Here is a 19,548-nt window from a genome sequence, read left to right on the forward strand (position 1 = left end):
TTAACGCGACAGGGGCACCAGTATTTTGCTCAACCAATGCTCCCTAAAAGCTTTTAGTGTCCAGGATGGCAAGTGATATAATAAAACATTTTCAAGGTATACACATATAAATATATAAGATTTCTACCGAAGTTTATGGAGTCCGGTAACCCCTCAAGGTTACATATAAATTCCCTTTGACAGTTCGGGAAAATAATCGAGATACACGCAGGTCGACTCGAACACCTATTTAAAAAAAAGTAAGTTAATATTTGCACGTTTCTTTAGCATTTAAGCCATTAGCCAGAAAGAAGTGACCAAGAAAGTGGAAAACTTTATTTTGCATGGTTCTGTCCACTTGGTTAATCCATCTCTTTTATATTCTTTTTGCAAGTATATATACCCCTTTTCATTAGCAAAATATATACCCTTGTCCATTGTCTTCTTCCTCAAATTAATTTCCAACTTCCTCTCTAATAAGTCCATTTCAATGGCTAAAGTTTACTCTAACAAGTCAAACCTAAGTACTATTTCTTCTTCTTCTTCAATTTCTTCAAACTCTTATATGAGCCCAAGAAGAGAAATATTTACTTTGTGGATGAAATCTCTAGTCTACCATGGAAATGGCTGCACTGTTTATGATTCAAAAGGCCAAATTGTTTACCGAATTGACAACTACAACATTAAACGTAGCAAGGAAGTCCATCTCATGGATTCCAACGGCAGGGTTCTCTTTTCTATTCGAAATAGGGTAAGCATAAGTTGGCCGTTTACGCGCTGGATTGATTCTTTTTTATGAGCCAAACACCTAAAAGTTCTTTCAAAAATAATCAAGTGACAATGAGATTTGAGTCCACTATTTTGTCTGCTCTAATATAGAGGCGTATCCAGAATTTAATGTTTATGGGTTTCTGTAACGACTTCGAGTAAATTTTAAATAGTAACTGGGTTCACATTTTAACATTTTTAGATATTTAGTAAATTTTTCGAACATTCTACACTGTTTGGTCAAAAGCTATTTGGTTCATGTGAAGTGGTGAACCCTTAGGTCGCAAGGTGGATCCGCCTGTGCTCTAATACCAAACTGAATTACAATCATTTTATTTAAAAATTTAAACGGTTAGAGAATAACATTTTTTATTTAGTTAATTATATTTTCAAATGCTTACATATTTTCTTGTTTTTTTTTCTTTTTTTCTCAGAAAGTTCCAGTTTTTGGACATTGGGATGGCTATAAATGGAGTTATGAAGGTGTGACTAGTAAGGAGATACCATGGTTTCAAGTGAAGAAAATTCACAATGTCCTTAGAGGAGATAATATGAATTACTATAATGTTATATTGGGATGTAATCAAGCTGAAGCAAATTGCTATAACATTATCCTTGGCACAACATCAATTAAGATTGTGACCCAAGCAGGCAGACTTGTTGCAGAGGTTAATCACTACCCTTAATTTTGAGATAACAACATATAATCGTCCGTAAAAATAATGCAGGTTACCTGCTACAACAAATTAAAGTATACTGATGGTGTAAAAAAAATTTTGGCTTTGTGTTTCTCAGGTAAAACAAAAACAAGCAACTTCAGGAGTACTATTTGGAAGTGATGTATTAACATTGGTTGTGGAACCTCATGTTGATCATTCATTGGTTATGGCTCTTGTTACTGTTTGTGGTCTCATCCATCACAAAATTTGATTATAGACCCTAACTTGTTTGGGACTGAATCATCTTTGTTGTTGTAATATCTCTTTCCTCCCTTTTTTTCTTCTTCCTATTTTGTTGGGAATTCTTTGTTTGTTCTTGCAAACAGGGAAAGATACATCTGAAAAGAGAAATTAATTAGTTTGTAACTTAAGTAATGAGTTGTTTATACGTAATCCTGTAATGAATATTGAAATGTACAATTTATTATCAGAGTGTTCTATCTTATATGCACCAGTAATAGGATTGAATTGAAAATAATTGTAGTTCATGCTCAAGGCAAAATCCAAGATTATTTTAAGTTAGTTGGTACAGACTAAAGACTGCCATTAACAACTTTTTTGACCAATGGATACTAAATTAATTACAGACTACTATCAATACATAATGATTCACCTGCAGAATTACTGAATGATTACGAGCTGTGGCTAATACCTGAAGCATTAGATAGAGTTCGATATCTAATAATTTAACCATTTTATGGGCATTCTCTAGGCATTATCCCAATTTATGAAAATCACAAACTTTTAGCATAGTGAATCCTATTTAACTAAACCACTACAGTTTAGTGCCTTTCAAAATAATAGTAATATTTTATTTTTTACAGTCGTAATCGTATATCACATCAAGGAAAATAGTTACACAATTTCATATTTTATAGAATCATAACAATTTGCCCAAAGGCTGTGTGATAGTTTATGAGGAGGAGACTTCGCGTAGCTGGTAAAGTTGTTGTCATGTGACCATGAGGTACGGGTTCAAGACGTGAAAACAACCTCTTACAGAAATGCTGAATAAGACTGCATAAAATAGACTCTTGTGGTCCGGTCTTTTCCCGGACTCTCCCGGACCCCGACGCATAGCGGGATCTTAGTGCGGCCGGCTGCTGTGTGATAGTTTATGTATGTTGAACTCTAATAGTATAAGTCTAAACTCAAACTGATGACAAAATAAATTCACTGGAAAAGATATCTTACTCTCATTGATCAAATAGCTAGAACAAATTTTCTTCTTTTACAGACCAAAGAACGAAATATTTGTCCATGCAAATATTAAATGATAAAAAGAAAAGAGTATTTTCATAAACAGAAGATATTACCAATAACTAATCACAACCTATTTAGCTAAACTATTTTACATTCTTGTATAATATCTAGGACTAAAAAGTCAAACATTATATGCAAGAAACAAAACTTTAAAATGATGAATTTTTCCTCACCAATTTACATTTATTTTGACAATTTTAGTAATCACTTCTTTGGAAGTTGGAACTGTCTTATGGTTTCTTTTTAGCGTTTTCGCAATTTCATTACTAGTTGTTGTCTTTCTCCTTCTACCTCAGCAAACTTGAGGCTTATTTCTGAATATCTCTCTTGCATTTCCTTCAGTTCTTCTTCCATTACATTGTTCCTCTCCCTCAGTAGTTCAATTTCGCTGGACAATTCCTCGAGATGTCTTGTATTAGACGCTGAGGCTTCATTTTCCTTGTCAAATGAACAGCCATTGCAGCTGCATGTACAAAAGTATTTACAAAGATGATAAAGGAAGAAAGACGTCCGGGAATACATTCAGATTTCTAGTAAGCGCTTGAGAAAAATGAGAACTCGTACCTCTTCCCTGTGAAGGAACTTTCATCTTTTGTGCATGTCGTAGAACCTGGACATAGAGCATCTGCAGCTACCTGTATCCAGTATGAACCAAAAATTTAGAATGCTCTATCACAAAAGTCAATACGAGCTAATATCATATCAGTGTCAATTCAAACTTGAACGAGTTAATTGTGCTTAGTACTTGAGCCGTAACCATGCAATAATACTCGTATGCTCAGTTTGCTTTCCTTGTGAACCGATTAATAAGTTCTCAAGAACAGAATAAACTGACTGTCTTGCTGCTGGCGTTTACTAAAGTAACTTAAGTTTTGTGACAAAAGCAGAATAAAGATGGCTTGCAGCTGACCTTTCGGGACTCTTGTTCAGACAGCCTTTCTGCATTCTGACTAAGATCTTCTAATCTTCTATCTAACTCCTCTATTTTGTCTTGAAGATCTCTCTCCTTCTCCAAAAATGAATTTGTTGAACTCTCAAGTGCACTTTCCTTCAGCTTGATCTGACCCTGCTGGTCGTGGAACAATTCGCACAAAATTAATAGCAGTTGCTATTTCATATACCAATTCACGTAAAAATTTGAACAACACTGGAAACACAAAGGTCCAGTAATAAAGGAAGTACAGACAGTTTATTTCCTAGTAAGATCATAAAGACAACCTATGCATATTGTAAAGTTTGAAAATATGTAAAAGACGACACAGACAGCAATTCGTATTGAAGTTGGAATACATTCAGAAACAGAAAATGCAAGTAAATTACCTCAAGCAACTTTATCTTCTCTTTAAGACTTGCAACCTCTCTTGAGCCTGCAGATGTGGGTATGGACTTGTTGTTCTTTGATGTTGCTTTCATTCCATTAGAAGCTATTATTCGACTATTGCCATCCTTGAGCTTTTTATCTAAGCTATTCAATGCATCCTCTTTCTTCTTCAGATCACCTTTTAATTGAGACACCTGCTTTTTCAATTTTTCTTTCTCCACCTCGTCCTCAAACAACATCCTTTTCATTTCATTGCATCTCGATTTAAGGTTATCCATTTCCAAATGCAGTTTCCCAGCTATTGCCTCCTTCTCAGCCTTAAGAGACCTCATATTGTTTAATTCCTTCAAAGACTCCTCAGCTTCTTTTCTTACTGATGCAAGCTTAGTCTCCAGTTCACTTCTTTCATTGCGACCTTGTTCGACAAGCAATTCCATATCCTTGATTGATGTCCTCATTTTATCTAATTCAGCCATCAAGCTATTCTTCTGTTCATCATGAGCAGAAGATATTTTCTTGTCTGCTAATAGATTTTCAATCTCAGCTTCAAGGATAATAACTTTCTGTGACTGATGCTGCTGAGTTTCCTTGACGAGCTCTTCTTGTCTCTCTAGTTGCACAGATTTTTCGGCTATTTCTCTCTGCAACTTGTCGATTTGACCTGTCATTTTACTCACCTGGCTGGAAAGCTCAAGAATCTTTACTTCATAATGGTCTCTGATAGATTGGAGCTCCTCGGACGATTTCTGGAGCATATCTTCAAGGTGCATTTTCTGTAGGCGGAATTCGTTAGCTTCGTTCAATGCTTTGCTAGCTAATTTTTCATTAGCCTCAAAAGTGGACGCCATTTGGACAGAGAGCCGTTTAAATTCCTCCTGAAGCCGCTCTGCTGTGCTAGCATTTTGCCATCTAGTCTTCCTCAATGCTTCTTCAGCTCGTATCGCTCTCTGCTCTTGTTCAACTTTATCACGAGTCAGCGCGCCCAAATCAGCTTCAAATCCCTGGGCTTGCTTTTCCAGTTCTTCCTCCAAGTTTCTGACTTGAGCTTCAAGATCACTAATTGTGACCAAAGAGTCAGAGAATTCTTCAGATTGCTTCTTCAGCTCGTTCTCCAAGCTCTCGATCTGGGCTTCCAGTTGACTTGCAGTGGCATACGAAGAGGAACATTCATACTGCATCTTTAATTGTTCCTGTATCTGGCTTTGCTCCAATTTGTATGACATGTCATGGTTTTCTTGCTTCAGTATCTCATAGTCAAGGGCAAGTTGCTCCATCTGCATCTCTAAATCGTCTCTGTCTCTTCTGTAGATCTCAATTTCACCATGCAGGTCCATGATTTTTTGCTCTAGCACGTATGTTTCCTTGGCATCGCTATGCTGTCTCACAAGCTGCTCAAGTGCTTTTTGCTCTTCATCATCTTCATCACTCATTTCATGCTTGGAGTTGGAGATAACATCTGGAAACTTCTCAGCATCATCGCACGTCGTTGATTTGTTGGACAGGTTAGCAATTTCTTGGTTTTTCTGTTCCAACATTTCATCTAGATCTTGGACAGCAAGAATTAGCTCAGAATTTGATTCTTGTGTCTTCTGAAGTTGTATCTGAAGATTTGCATTCATGTCCTTGTGATAATTCAACTCTTGCCTAAGCTCATCTACAAGAGCCTGAATATCCCCATTGTCGTAAAGCAACTTGTCTTTGGACTTTGTCTCGTCCATACGTTTCTGTGAGGCTTTAAGTTTATCGCATTCTTCCTTGAGAGCATCTCGTTCCTCTTTCAAACTAGCTACCTCTTTTGAGAGGTCCTGTCCCCTTTTGCTCTCCTTGACTATCTGTTTCCGAAGAGTCTGTAGTTCCAAATCCGACACGTCTGCTTGCCTAGCCATAGCTATGAGCTCAGTTTTGAGCTTTTCAACAACATCTGGACCCGCATCAAAAGCAGAAGCTTCCATCCACTCCCAGTGTGCATTCGGACTTTCTTCATGAACTGTTGTTGAGACATTGCTATTTTGCTTCCGGGGAACCAAAGCATTAGTCAGAGAGGACGGAAAGCTTATTTGCTCGTGATGAACCGTGTTGTTCTTCAATGGGATTTCACAAGGTGTATCAAGCCCTGAGCTGCTTCCAGAACTGGACAGGGTAATATCAGATTCGCTTGATGTCCGGCAGTTGCCATTCTTTCCACCATTTTGTGATGTAGGTTTGTTGGCCAGAGCTTCCTGTCAAATCCAAGGAAAAATAATGGCACAACAGCAAATAATCAGAAAACCAAGAACGAGGCATAATTTGATGGAAGATATTCAAATATACACATACATGTGTGCGTGTTTGTGTGTGAAATTTATCAGTCAAGAACCAATTGTATAGCAGGCTATGAGAAATTGCTCCCAAAATCGATTGATCAATAACAACGTGCAATGGCAAGCTTTAAAATATTGCTCCCAAAATCTATAGATCAATAACAAAGTGCAATGGCAAGCTTTAAAATATTGCTCCCCGACTATGATAAAGTCTGAGCATATGATCCTCAGATAACAATCGGACAAAGGTCTTAATTTGTTTACCTCAATAAAATCGTCTTTAACTATTGAATCAAAATCATCGTTGCTTAATTGTGATCTCAAACTTCTATCCAGAGAATTAAGTTTTGCAGTTTCGATTTCTTCGACAACACTGTAAAAAGTAAAAACACCAAAAAGTGGGAATTTTTGTTAACTTTCGACATTAGATTCAGCTTGCAATCAAGTACTAAAACACACGCGCAAAAACATGAAAGCCTTCTGGAAATTGGATAGCACCTTTGATCAGCAGAATCCTGAATCCTCTGTATTGAAACCTACAGTTTAACAATAGCAATTGGAAACCAATTACACCAATGCAAAGAATTTTCTAAATACCAAAAAGAAAAGGGTATCTGAGTGCACAAAGCATTCCGCGTTAATGCAGGGTCCAGGGAAGGGCGGTACCCCAAAGGGTGTGATGTAGACAGCCTACCCCCTAACGCAAGTAATAGAGACTGCTTCTATGGCTCGAACCTGTGACCGAGACAACTTTACCGTTGTTCCAAGGTACCTTCAATTTACTAAATACCAATGCCAATAATATTCTTCCAAAAAGGTTTAATGTACTTACATGCAACACAGCTTCAGATTTAGAATTTTTTAGAGGAAGAGACACTAAGGAAACCTTAGTTGCATCTGCATAACTCGAAAAATCAAACGAAGCTTCGCCAACAACTCCAGATTTTGAAGAACCCTACAAAGTAAACAACCAAAAGATTCACATAACTCCCTAAACAAGGATGCAGCATCGCATACAAAACCATAAACAAGAAATGTTGCTTACAGTTCCCACAACAAAGTTATAGATCCTCTCATGAATCTTCCCCGTCTTTGGCTCTCGGACGAATTTCACAGTTTCAAGAACTCCATTCTCCCAATAGCAGCTCCCATCACGAACCGTTGCCTTATCTGATTTTACCGTTGGCTTTCCAACATCAGCAGGGACCACAGATACCATTAATGCATCTCCAACTACCTGTGACACCTACACAAATTATCCCATTATGCTTTCATTCAATGCATAACTGCCAATCCTCCATCCACCCTTTTTAACCCCCCCCCCCCCCCAACACACACACACAACAAATCCAACCAAAGAAACAACTTAGAAGAGAAAATTGAAGCAGAAAACAGCTCCATTTACAAGAAATTGCAGCATTATATGATATCTAAATCAAAGATCTTCACAATGTAAGAACTGGAACTTTATTTAAACAATATCAACATTAAATTGGAGTATCATATATGAATCTGCACATCAAATTACACATCAAAAAACTGATTTTACAATATAGAAAAGAATGCATCTAATCACTGATTTTCACATTGTTATTCCCAATGCATTCAAACACTAATTTTCAAGAAAAAGTAACTCACAACCGACAAAAGAAGTAAAAATCCAATCTTTGACCATAAATCTTCTCCCAACAATACAAATGACAGTAAAAATTCAATCTTTGACCATAAATTTTCTAACAAGAATGTAATAACGGTAAAAATGCAATCTTTGGAAGAAAAAAAATCTCTCAAGAATGCAATGACAGTAAAATTCAATCTTTGACCATAATAGTACCTGAGTTGCATGAAACTGCAACTTGAAAACAGCTTTGATCTTGTTCTTTTCGCTCCTCCATCTCCCAGACTTGAACATTTTTACAATATTAACCCTAAACTAATACATTTGCGCCGGAGCTCAGCTCTGAGCCTCACCGGAGCTCCGGCGAACACTGCCGGAAAATGATCATGCAGCTGAAAAAATACTCAAATTCACAAAACTAAGAATACACAGATTGAGTTTTGCAGTGTAGAGCTGAAAAGAGTAAGAAACAGAGAAGAGACACGTGGCACTGAATTAACACAGTTGAGTGAAATATGAGCTGAAACTGAGTTAAAATGGAGCCATTGTTACAATATGAAATGAAACACTTGTGAAAGTAATCAAGAATGTGTTAAGAAGAGAGAGAACAACAGATCTGAAGTGGGTTTTTCTTCCTGTATTTCACACACACACACACAGTGGTTCTCTCTCTCTTCCTCTTTCTCTCTCTGTATCTTTGTGTATATATAACAGTTCCCTTTGAAAAAGAGTAGTCATATAGTGACAATTTACTTATATTATATATTCCTGTTGTTGTTTCTTTTCTTTATTATTTACTTTAGGAAAATAATTGGCTTTATTGGTGTTATTTGTCAACAAAATTGGGAAAAGAGAAAGAAGAAAATAAAATATTGGAAAGGGAAGCTTCTTTGTCTTGTTTCAAGATTCTGACTGATCAGATATTAGGTGAAATTTTTTAGTAAATTTATTATTATATTAATTGTATGGGAGTAACATAATTAACAAATTGTATTATTACTGTTATTAGGGATTGTGAATTGACATTAATGACCTTCAAATTATTCTAAGAAGATCTTGCTTAATACTCCTTCGCTTCACTTTTATTTGTCCACTATGCTAAAATAAATTTTCATTTTTACTTGTCAATTTTACCAAATCAAGAGAAATATAATTTTTTATATTTTATTTTCATTAATTACTCATTTCTCCTGAATTTTTTTAAAATGCTAAGAAACTATTTATCATTATTAGGAGTTATATGGTAAAATATATACTATAATTATTATTTTGTAAGGGGCGTGTAAAGTCAACTGAATATGTCAATAAAAAAGAAGAAAAAAACTATCATTTTCTTCATTTGGGTAAATTCAAAAATTTCAGGAAATTTTTGGGTCAAACTAATGTTGTGTTAATTTTTTTCTCAAATATTTTTCTTTCTTGGTGGGGTTTCATTTTACAATCTAAATTATTCCAAGTGATTTGAACCTAGCAGCCTAGCATAGGATTCTAATGCAAAAATTCCTTAGTTTTCTATTTTTGGGGGTCTTCTAAAATGTTTGTTGCTACATCATCAATCTATTCAACAATTATTTTTGGTAAAATTCAGTTTTCGCTAAATCACAATCAAACTTTTATAGATCCTATTTAGTACTTACTCTGTCAAAGATAATAGATTTAATTACTTATCTATGCATGAAGCCAATGAACTTTCCTTAGCTAGCGTTTCGCCAAAGATTCCTAAATTTGTTTTGAAAAATTTAATTTGGATGAAGTTTGGTTTGAAGATGAAAATGTGTTTAGACATAAAAAAAACGTGAAACATGACTTAAACTCACAAGTTCAAAAAACTATCACAAATACCCAACAGAACCTTTATTAATAACATTCATTATATTATTGCAAACTATAGTCATGAACATAAATAAATTTGATACAAAATTATAAACTATCAGATGACCGAGAAGACGAAGCAGCATTGTTATAAAATAATAAATTGAGGGCTATTTTATAAAGTACACAACTTTGGGGCGATTTTTTAAAAATGTAATAGTGATATTTTTGGGCTAATTTTGGGATTTGGGTTTTGGGAATTCACCAAATGTTCATAAAATCTATAGCCAAATATGTATTTGCCAAAAAAAAACTCCAATTATATTTTGGCAAAATATATGGCCAAATAGGTCCTTAATCTCTATTCCTAGGATTCCTTTGGCACAACCAAATAATTATGACAACAAAATTGAACATCTCACAGAAAAAGGCAGGCCGATATGGGCTCGGGAAAGAATCGCATCTCAAGAATGAGGGTTAACTCACTAAAAATTACCTTAAAAAATTCCTGGATCGTAAATCACAAGTGATGTTTTGCTTAAATAAAGCATAGTTCAATTGTTGTAATTTTTGCGCTATAGTTTTAACTGATTACCTATTCACTCGAAAACAATACCAGCTCCACAATGTAATTTGTCCACTAGTTTTTTTTTGATAAGGTGTAATTTGTCTGATGGTAAGAGGGGTTGCTCTGATGGTAAGCAACCTCCACTTCCAACCAAGAGGTTGTGAGTTCGAGTCTCCCCAAGAGCAAGGTGGGAAGTTCTTGGAGGGAAGGATGTCGGGGTCTATTTGGAAACAGCCTCTCTACCCCAAGATAAGGATAAGGTCTGCGTACACACCCCACTAAATGAGATTATACTGGGTTGTTGTTGTTGTAAAATCACTGACGAGTTGAAAGAAACTAGGTGGCGCTTACTTATAGAATGGTCCATTATTTACTTTTAGAGACTACACTTACTCACAAATCTTAATGTCGTATCAATATTCCTTCATTAAAAAGGTAAAAAAGTAAAGTGGAAAAATAAAAGAAGATAATGTCGTACTAAATTTTCCGGCAGAGATGGTTTGGATTTATTTTGGGATCGGAAGCTCAAATGTCCCATTTCTTCACATTTGATTACGTATATAAAAATCGGGGCATTTGCATCTATACCCATTTTTTGTGTCACGTTTTAACTTGTGTTTATTTTGCAAAAAAAATTGCAAGCGTACCCGCTTTTTCGCATAACTTCAGCATACAGGGCTGAAGTAGCAAAGGCAGTCACACAAAACTTCAGCATTCTAATAGACGAGCCTGAAGTAGTAAGTGTGCTGAAGTTTTTATTTTGCAACTGTCGAACTTCTCCATTTGTAAAAACTTCAGCATTATTTATGTTTGTTTTGGATCTTGGTCATCTGTATTTTGTTTGTAATTATGCAACAAGAAAAGAAAACGAGAGTATGCACAAATCTAATAACTCGTCATCACTCACTGATCAGTAAAGTCACTAATTTCAACAAAAATCTTGCAACTGAAACTAACGTGCCTCTGAACTAATTGTTTACATCAACAAGTAACGTAGTCTAAATTTACTATTACATAGCTTTGAAAGAAGAAAAAGGGAATGATAATACAAGGGTCAAAATACAAATGACCAAGATCCCAAACAAACATATACACCAAGAATCTACTCATCTAATATAGTTACAGCTAGTTATTTAGTTCATTTGTAATTATTTATAATTTGTTATTAAATAATCTGATAAACATATTTATGACAATCATCCCATGAACTGAAGTTCCATAGCAGCACTAACAGCAGCAGAAGAAAGAAGAAGAAGAAGAAGAAGAAGAAGAAGAAGAAGAAGAAGAAGAAGAAGAAGAAGAAGAAGAAGAAACGAAGGAGGAGAAGAAGGAGGAAAAAGGGGGCTGAAGTTATTTAAAAAGTGGTTACAAGTTAAACGTTTTTTTAAAAAAAAAAAAATGGGTATAGGTTAAATGGGGCGACCAAATAGGGTGCCCTGTGCAATTTTTACATAAAAATCATACATATTATAAGCTATTTCGGAAACAGCCTCTCTACCTTTATTAGGCAGGGGTAAAATCTGCATATATATTATCTCTTTAAACTCCACTTGTGAGATTTCACTGAAGTTGTTGTTATTGACATATTAAAAGCTATCCACTTTATCAAACTTTTTGTTGGCACATTGCAAGTTTAGATATACCACAATCTACAAAATAAATTATCCACTTTAATCTTTCAATTTATTTCGCTACTACAATAAGCAATATGTAATCCACTACATGTTACTTGCTTGATCCGAGGATTTATTGAAAATAATTTTTTTATATTTTCAAGATAAAGATAAGGTTTTGTACAGACTATTCTGCTCATATTTCATTTGTGGGATTACGCAGATTTTATTATGATTATTATAATTAACAACATATAACCGTAGGAAAAATAATTTAAATCAGGAATTGCATAGTCAAATTTTTGGTATCGGTAACATGTAAAACATACCTAAAAGAAGCCAGCCTATCTCTTCAAGAAAGCTTTGGTCCGCGCTGTGTGGTTACTCGAACAATGCTCTAAACACGAAGATGTACATCTATCATTCTTGATGATGCTTATCCATGTTTAATGTGAATTTAAAGAAGTTTATTGTTGAAGCATCTAACACAACCTTATTTTTGTTCCCTTCATTTATGATTAAGTACACAAGTAATTAAGGAAATGAGAATCTAATTATTATGCTGTTTACGAGAAGATAGAGGGTTAAAATGGTCATTTTGTTAATAATATACCGACGGTGGCTTGAAGACAAAGGACCATATTGCCAACGGTCAGCACGGTTACGTGTTAAGTGGATTAATTACTGATTATTAATTTCCAGAAAAGGACATTTGAACTAAAAAAATGCCCTTTTGCCCAATTATTTTATAGGCCTTCCGTAAGCAAAAATTAACTCAATAATGTCTCAATTTATTGTCCCATTGAAAAAATGACAGTAAAATAGATACCGTATCGTATGTTATGTCTTTCCTCTGTTTCTTTCTTTTCTTTTTCAGTAACTTATCGCTTGTTTTAGAGTGACCTAATTAATTCTGTAATTAATTAGTGAAATAATATCAACAACAACAACAATAACTAGTGGAATCGATTTATGGGTTCATTAACCCAGTACTTCGCAATCGAACTCTGTATGCAGGGGCGGATTTAGGAGGGCGCAAGGGGGTTCACCCGAACCCCCTTCGACGAAAGAATACGCTGTATATATAAGGCAAAATCTGTTTTTTACCTCTATATATTAAGTTTTGAACCCCCTTAACACAATCCAAAAGTGTAGTTTAGTGGTCAAGGGGGTTCAAAATCTACATAAGGTCATGAGTTCAATTCCCACTAGATACAATTTTTTTTTTGAACCCCCTTCGTGGAGATCCTGCATCCGCCACTGGTTGTTACCCATTGTATTGTATCGTATTGTTACTTTAAATACGATGTTTGTTTTGATTGTTACTTAAATTTTAACATGTAACGTATCGTTAAATCCATCATTACATAACGACGAAATGTGTCACTTTATGTAACGACTGATTTGGTGTGGTTGCGTTCTTACCTAGTCTTTTTCTCTCAATCTCACCCTTTATTATTATTAAATAATTTTATTTTATCATTTACCCTACCTTTTTATATAGTAATTTTACCATGTATCATAATTTTTCTTTATAATATTACAAGTATATTCTTCATATTGTTGGTGCGTGATATCATGAAACAATGGCAAATGACTGTCACGATCCTAAACCCGGACCCCGGTCGTGATGGCGCCTCTCGTGAAGACAAGGCCAGCCGACACAACACTCAATTCATTTTAAACAATTAAAATAGTACAATTAAGTCATTAACATGATTAAATCTCAATGGAACAGTGAAATAGTACAATTTGCGGAAACACCAACACAGCCCGACATCGAGGTGTCACCAGTCATGAGCATTTATCATAAGTCTAGGAATATGGAAAAGGGTCTACACAGTCTATTACAAAATCCAGTACAAGGGAAGGAAATAATGATAAGAGGGAGAAACATTGGGCTGCGAATGCCGAGCAGCTACCTAGTGGACTCCGAAAATCTGTTGGAAGCTATCAACCCTCGCTAGCAGGACCTGAAGCGCCTGAATCTGCACGCAGGGTGCAAGGAGTAAAGTGAGTACTCCAACTTAGTGAGTAATAATAATAAATGAAGACTGAGCGATAAGAAATCAAGTAAAGGCACATCAACATCCTATAAAGAAGCAGTATAAAGCCAGTAAAAGCAATGAAACAGTGAAAATATATAAAGTCACCTTAGTTCAGTTTAAGCTTCTTTAAAATACATTTTTAGCAGTTAAACAAGTAAATGACAGGCAGCTAGAAAAGATAAACACATAAAAATCCGCCCCTCGGGCACAATGTCAACAGAATCCGTCCCTCGGGCAATATCATGGAACAACACCAGCCCATCGAGCTATATCTCATATCACAATGGGTACTCGCGCTCACTGGGGGTGTGCAGACTCCGGGAGGGTCCCTTACGGCCCAAGCGCAATATCAACCCATCTCGTGGCATAATCAATAGGCTTTCGGCCTCATATCAAGCCACCCCGTGGCGTACAACTCAGGATATCAGCCTTATAATCATAAATCAGTGTATCTTCACAACACATGCCCTTGGCCTTACTCAATTAGAATCTCATAAGCCATTCGAGCAACAATAAAACATGATGCTCAGCTCAAATTATCATTTAAAATATCATTTAATGTATTAAAACAGAGTAAACATGGCTGAGTTATGAAAACAGTAGAATATAGCATGACAGAGTACAAGTATAAAGTCAAAACAGTGAGAAAATACTAAGGGTCCAAATAGTTGGCACAAGGCCTAAATATGGCATTCCGCTCAAAACATGATGATAGCAAACAATTTTCAATCAAATATGCGGTAAAACAGTCGTACGGGATAGACTAAGTCACAATCCCCAACAGTGCACAGCCCCACACTCATCATCTAGCGTGTGTGTCACCTCAATATAGTACAACGATGTGTAATCCGGGGTTTCATACCCTCAGAATATCATTTACAATAATTACTCACCTCAATCCGGTCCAAACTCTAACCCGCGACGCCTTTGCCCCTCGAATCGGCCTCCACTCGCGTCAAATCTATCTAAAATCAGAATCACGGTGTCAAATATGCTAAGGGAATGAAGCCCATGCGAAAATAATCAATTTACAACATAAATTCGAAATTTAACCAAAACTCGATCCCCGGGACCACGCCTCGGAATTCGATAAAATTTACATCAATGGATTCCTTATCTCCCCATGAGTTCATACATATCAAAAGTACCAAAATCCGACCACAAATGGCCCCTAAAATCCTCAAGTCAAGGTCTCCAATCTCAAGCCCTAGTTTTCCAAATTTTAACCCTAACTTTCCATAATTACAGCTCTAATCCATGAAATAATACCATAGAAACGAGTTTTAGGTTCAACAATCTTACCTCCAGACGTTATCCCTTGAATCCCTCTTCAAAATGGCTTCCCCAAGCTCAAACCCAAATAAAAATGGTGAAGAGATAACTCAAAATTGCGAAGGAGACCTTTTATACTTTCTGACCCAGGCTTTTCGCACCTGCGGTCCTTTTCCCGCTTCTGCGGTCCCGCTTCTGCGGCCTAATCCACCGAATATGCAGTTTTCACTTAAATGGCCATTTTCGCATTTGCGGTTAAAAACGTCGCACTTGCACTACTGCAGGTGCACCCACTTCACCGCTTCTGCAGTTCCTGATGATCTTCTTCTTGGCCGCATCTGCGACTGCCTTCCGCTTATGCGAGCATCACACCTGCGGCCTCCCAACCGCAGGTGCGTTTATGACATCAACAATATGCTTCAGTTGTCCCAACTCAACTTCAAACCTTCTGCCAACCATCCGAAATTACCTCAAGGCCCCCAGGACCTCAACCAAAAGCACAAACCAATCATATATCACTACCCAGACTTGTACCAATTTTCGAAACACCTCAAACAACATCGAATCCATCAAATCACATCGAATTCAAGCCTAAGGTTCCAAAATCTTCCGAATTCCAGTTTTGATCAAAACGTCTACCAAACCACGTCCGAATGACCTGAAATTTTACACACACATCCCAAATGACTCAACGGACCTACTGCAACTCCCGAAATTTTATTCCGACCACTATATCAAAATCTCACCTAACAATCGGAGAACGTCAAAATTCCAATTTCGCCAATTCAAGCCTAAACTTTTCACAGACCTCCAAAACACATTTCGATCACGCTCCTAGTCCCAAATCACCTAACAAAGCTAACCAAATCATAAAAATTTCGATCCGAGATCATATACCAACAAGTCAAATCTTGGTCAAACCTTTCAAATTTTAAGCTTCAAACTGAGAACTGTTTCTTCAAAATTCATTCCGGTTACCCTGAAAACCAAAACCGACGATTTACATAAGTCATAATACATCACACGGGGCTAGTCAAGCCCGAGAACTGGCGAGCGAAGTGCAAAAGCTCAAAACGACCGGTCGGGTCGTTACAATGACACAATCTATCCAACTATTGTATTTATCAAACGATACAGTACAATTTAATACAGCACAATACGATATATTATGAAACGATGTGTAACAACCATCCAAATAAGCTGTAAAGGTAAAAAGGTTGTTTCCGAAAGATTCTCGGCTCAAGAACATAAAAAAAAAATGAAGGAAAAAAATTCATATTTTGATGTAAGCACCCGAAACACCTAAGTTTTTATCCTTTTACACAGTTTTTCACCAGCCCCCTCTCTCGTTTTTTTTTTTCTGTCGAAGGAATATGCAATTAAAGTAAATTTTGTTTAGAAAAGTTGTTGAAGTTTTATTTTCAATCTAAACTAAAGCCATTTTGATATAAAAACACGGATTTAATTTTTGAAATCTAGTAAAATATTCTTTAGGATGCAAAAATAATACCAAGGTAAGTTTTCCCAAACTCCCAAGCAAAAATTTATCCAGAATTTTATGCTTAAAAAACTAAGCCAAAAACTAATTCTTCAAAAATAATTCCCTCCAAATAAGAAAACAACTTCCCTAAATGTAAACTGATATCAAATTGGAAACCCTCATGTGGAAATAAGGGCGAGTCAATATTTACCAAAGAATATGACGGTGCAGGTAAAAATTTCCAACTCCACCCTCAATTAATAGTAACACGTGGAAAAAAATAATCCCTTAAAAAACTGGTGTAAGCAGTAAATTCTTATTTTAAGTGTTAGATAATCAAATTTTAGCCATTTTGCTCAATTATTTTAAAGTATTTAAAACAAGGAAATAATGTGTGCGGTACCCCCTTCATAAATACACTGTGTTACCTGTTTCTATAAATACGTACCAAAATATGTACTTTTGTTTTGCTATTTTTTCCTGTCACAATTATTGTGATGGAATGGATAATATCTATTCGTCCTAAATCAGAAATCTTGTGTTCCAACTTTAAGTATGAAAAAGTTTTCAATAGGAATCACGTCACCTCAATAAGTTTTACACAATACAAAATTGAAATTAATCAGGGTTTCAAAACAAATACCGAACAACAGATGTGAAATCAAAATAAAAAAACTACCGTTATTAAATTATTATATCCCATATACTCCTCCTGATCAGAAACCCAAAAGATATCATGAATCATGATAATAATCGTCTTAAAATGTGCAGTTAATTAAATAAGAAAGAGAAGTAAACGCCGTGAAGTATATTAAAGAACAACAAAAAAAATATCATAGAACGTGCCATAGGTAAGTCAATTCAAGCAATTAGATGAGTTGTTATTAAAGAACGATAACATTTTCCAAGATGTAGATCTACTAATAATTTAACCTTTATTAGATAAAAAAATTATGTTATAGATGACATCGTCTTCATCTTCCAATTAGAAATTGCTAGGTAAATACGATGAATACCGTGAAAACAATGAAAATGAAAAATTTCAAAATAGTAAAAATCAGGAGCAGAGAAGCGAAAAATAAGCATGATATATAATTTGGTATTAGTTTATCCAGCTTTTTATGTGTATTTTGAATCCTACATAGGAATGAGAATATAATATACCAATTAATATATATTATGTTGTACCTAATATAAAATGGAATGAGAATATAATGATTAAACATCAAAAGAAAAAACTATCATTTATCTTTTCTTCAAACTCGTTATTAACAGCTTTCAATTTATTAAGTTTAAGAAATATCCATGTATTAAAGGGGAGAAATTCAAAAATAGCCAGATTTACAACTGGCCGTTCAAAAATAGCCCAATTTTAAAAGTAATCGAAATTTAGCTACTTTTCATGTAAAGATAAATCTGAGCGAAAACACTGTTCAAATCCGAAAAATACGCCAGTATATTATACTGGAGTTCCAGCATAAGTATGCTTGAACTCCATCATATTATACTGGAGTTCCAGGATAAGTATGCTGGAACTCCAGCATAATATGATGGAGTTCCAGCAAGTATAATTGTCGGTGCTCCAGTCTCCAGTATATTATACTGGAGTCAGCAAAGTATATCAGTCCAGCATAATATGCTGGAGTTCATACACAGGTGCACCAAATTCCAGTATATTATGCTGGACCGGTCTCTGTTGCAGCAAAATAGTGGCTATTTTTCATTGACTTCGTAAACGCTGGTTATTTTTGAATGACCAGTCCGAAAACTGGCTATACCGTGCTATTTTTACAAGTCTACGCTATATATCCCTTTTGAGTATAAAAGATCTAATACTCGATAAAAAGTGATATTTATATTACAATTTCCATCTTACTAATTCTTGTATTATAAATTCTGCATAATTTTATAAGTCCATACCTCATTAATATTACTTTCTCTGTTTCATATTAGTTGTCGTGATTTTTTTAAAAAATAGTTATTTTAAATTATTTGTTATTTTAAAAGTTCAAGATAAAATTAATTATATTTTTTCTATTTTACCCTTGATGATAATTATTTTTTAAAACGGAGATAGCACATAAATAGAGTAAATATTTAATTGAGAATTATATTTTAAGACATATAAAGGGTAAAATAGTTTACTACTACTTATAATTAATATTTTTTTAATGGGCGTGTAAAAGAGTAACACGACATATATAATATGAGACATATGGAGTATCGAACTACTATTGGTACTTTCAATAATTGAGTCATTATTGACATAAAAAGATCTAAGGTTTTTGGTGTTCGGTAAGCTAATTAATTTTCTATGTTAAACGGAATAATATAATAGTAACACATAAGTATACACTTTTTGGATGAAGAATAGAAATAATTAAATATGATACTAGTAAACATCGAAAATTTTGTTTGGTAGCGACCAAACTCATGTTATTATTTTAATAGAAGAAAAGAAGAAATATATTTAAAACGGTTGTGCGTGTTGCCGTCTTTTAGTTAAATACGCATGTATAACATAACAGAAATAGACAAGCTACATACTTTAGGTACAGGGATCTACAGAATGTATTGAAAAGCTAAATAATTATAAGAAGAGAGAAAAATAAGTTGTTATAAAGCTACAGAAGAAAGAGGAATCTTTGAGTAATAGTAAACACTACCAAGAAAACGGGAAAATCGACCGCCAAAACAAATTAATGTTGGTCGGTAATCGGCAAAAATCGATCGAAAATCTATCGATTCGTAGCGGTCGATAATCGTAACGTCGCTAGAGCTAACCAA

The 19,548-nt window shown here is 35.1% G+C and overlaps 2 protein-coding genes across 3 annotated transcripts; one reads left to right on the forward strand and one right to left on the reverse strand.

Annotated features, from left to right (window-relative positions):
* The first annotated feature begins 390 nt into the window (after positions 1–390).
* On the forward strand, positions 391–1,908 carry LOC107830145 (protein LURP-one-related 11). The gene is made up of 3 exons (XM_016657625.2): positions 391–730; positions 1,182–1,415; positions 1,543–1,908. The coding sequence occupies exons 1-3, from the start codon at positions 470–472 to the stop codon at positions 1,675–1,677; spliced, it is 630 nt and encodes a 209-aa protein (XP_016513111.1). The 5' UTR covers positions 391–469; the 3' UTR covers positions 1,678–1,908.
* Positions 1,909–2,638: 730 nt separating this feature from the next.
* On the reverse strand, positions 2,639–8,704 carry LOC107830143 (uncharacterized). 2 transcript variants are annotated; one of them, XM_075237558.1, is made up of 9 exons: positions 8,185–8,704; positions 7,396–7,596; positions 7,183–7,305; positions 6,849–6,886; positions 6,615–6,723; positions 4,050–6,269; positions 3,640–3,795; positions 3,294–3,364; positions 2,639–3,192 (listed from the first exon to the last, which is right to left on the reverse strand). In XM_075237558.1, the coding sequence occupies exons 1-9, from the start codon at positions 8,260–8,262 to the stop codon at positions 2,973–2,975; spliced, it is 3,216 nt and encodes a 1,071-aa protein (XP_075093659.1). In that variant the 5' UTR covers positions 8,263–8,704; the 3' UTR covers positions 2,639–2,972. The 2 variants fall into 2 exon arrangements, with proteins under 2 accessions (XP_075093659.1, XP_075093629.1); XM_075237528.1 differs by having other exon boundaries at positions 3,640–3,798; positions 8,185–8,701.
* Positions 8,705–19,548: the final 10,844 nt, after the last annotated feature.

This window comes from Nicotiana tabacum, chromosome 1 (genome assembly GCF_000715075.1).
Source record: "Nicotiana tabacum cultivar K326 chromosome 1, ASM71507v2, whole genome shotgun sequence".
NCBI classification, from domain to species: Eukaryota; Viridiplantae; Streptophyta; class Magnoliopsida; order Solanales; family Solanaceae; genus Nicotiana; species Nicotiana tabacum.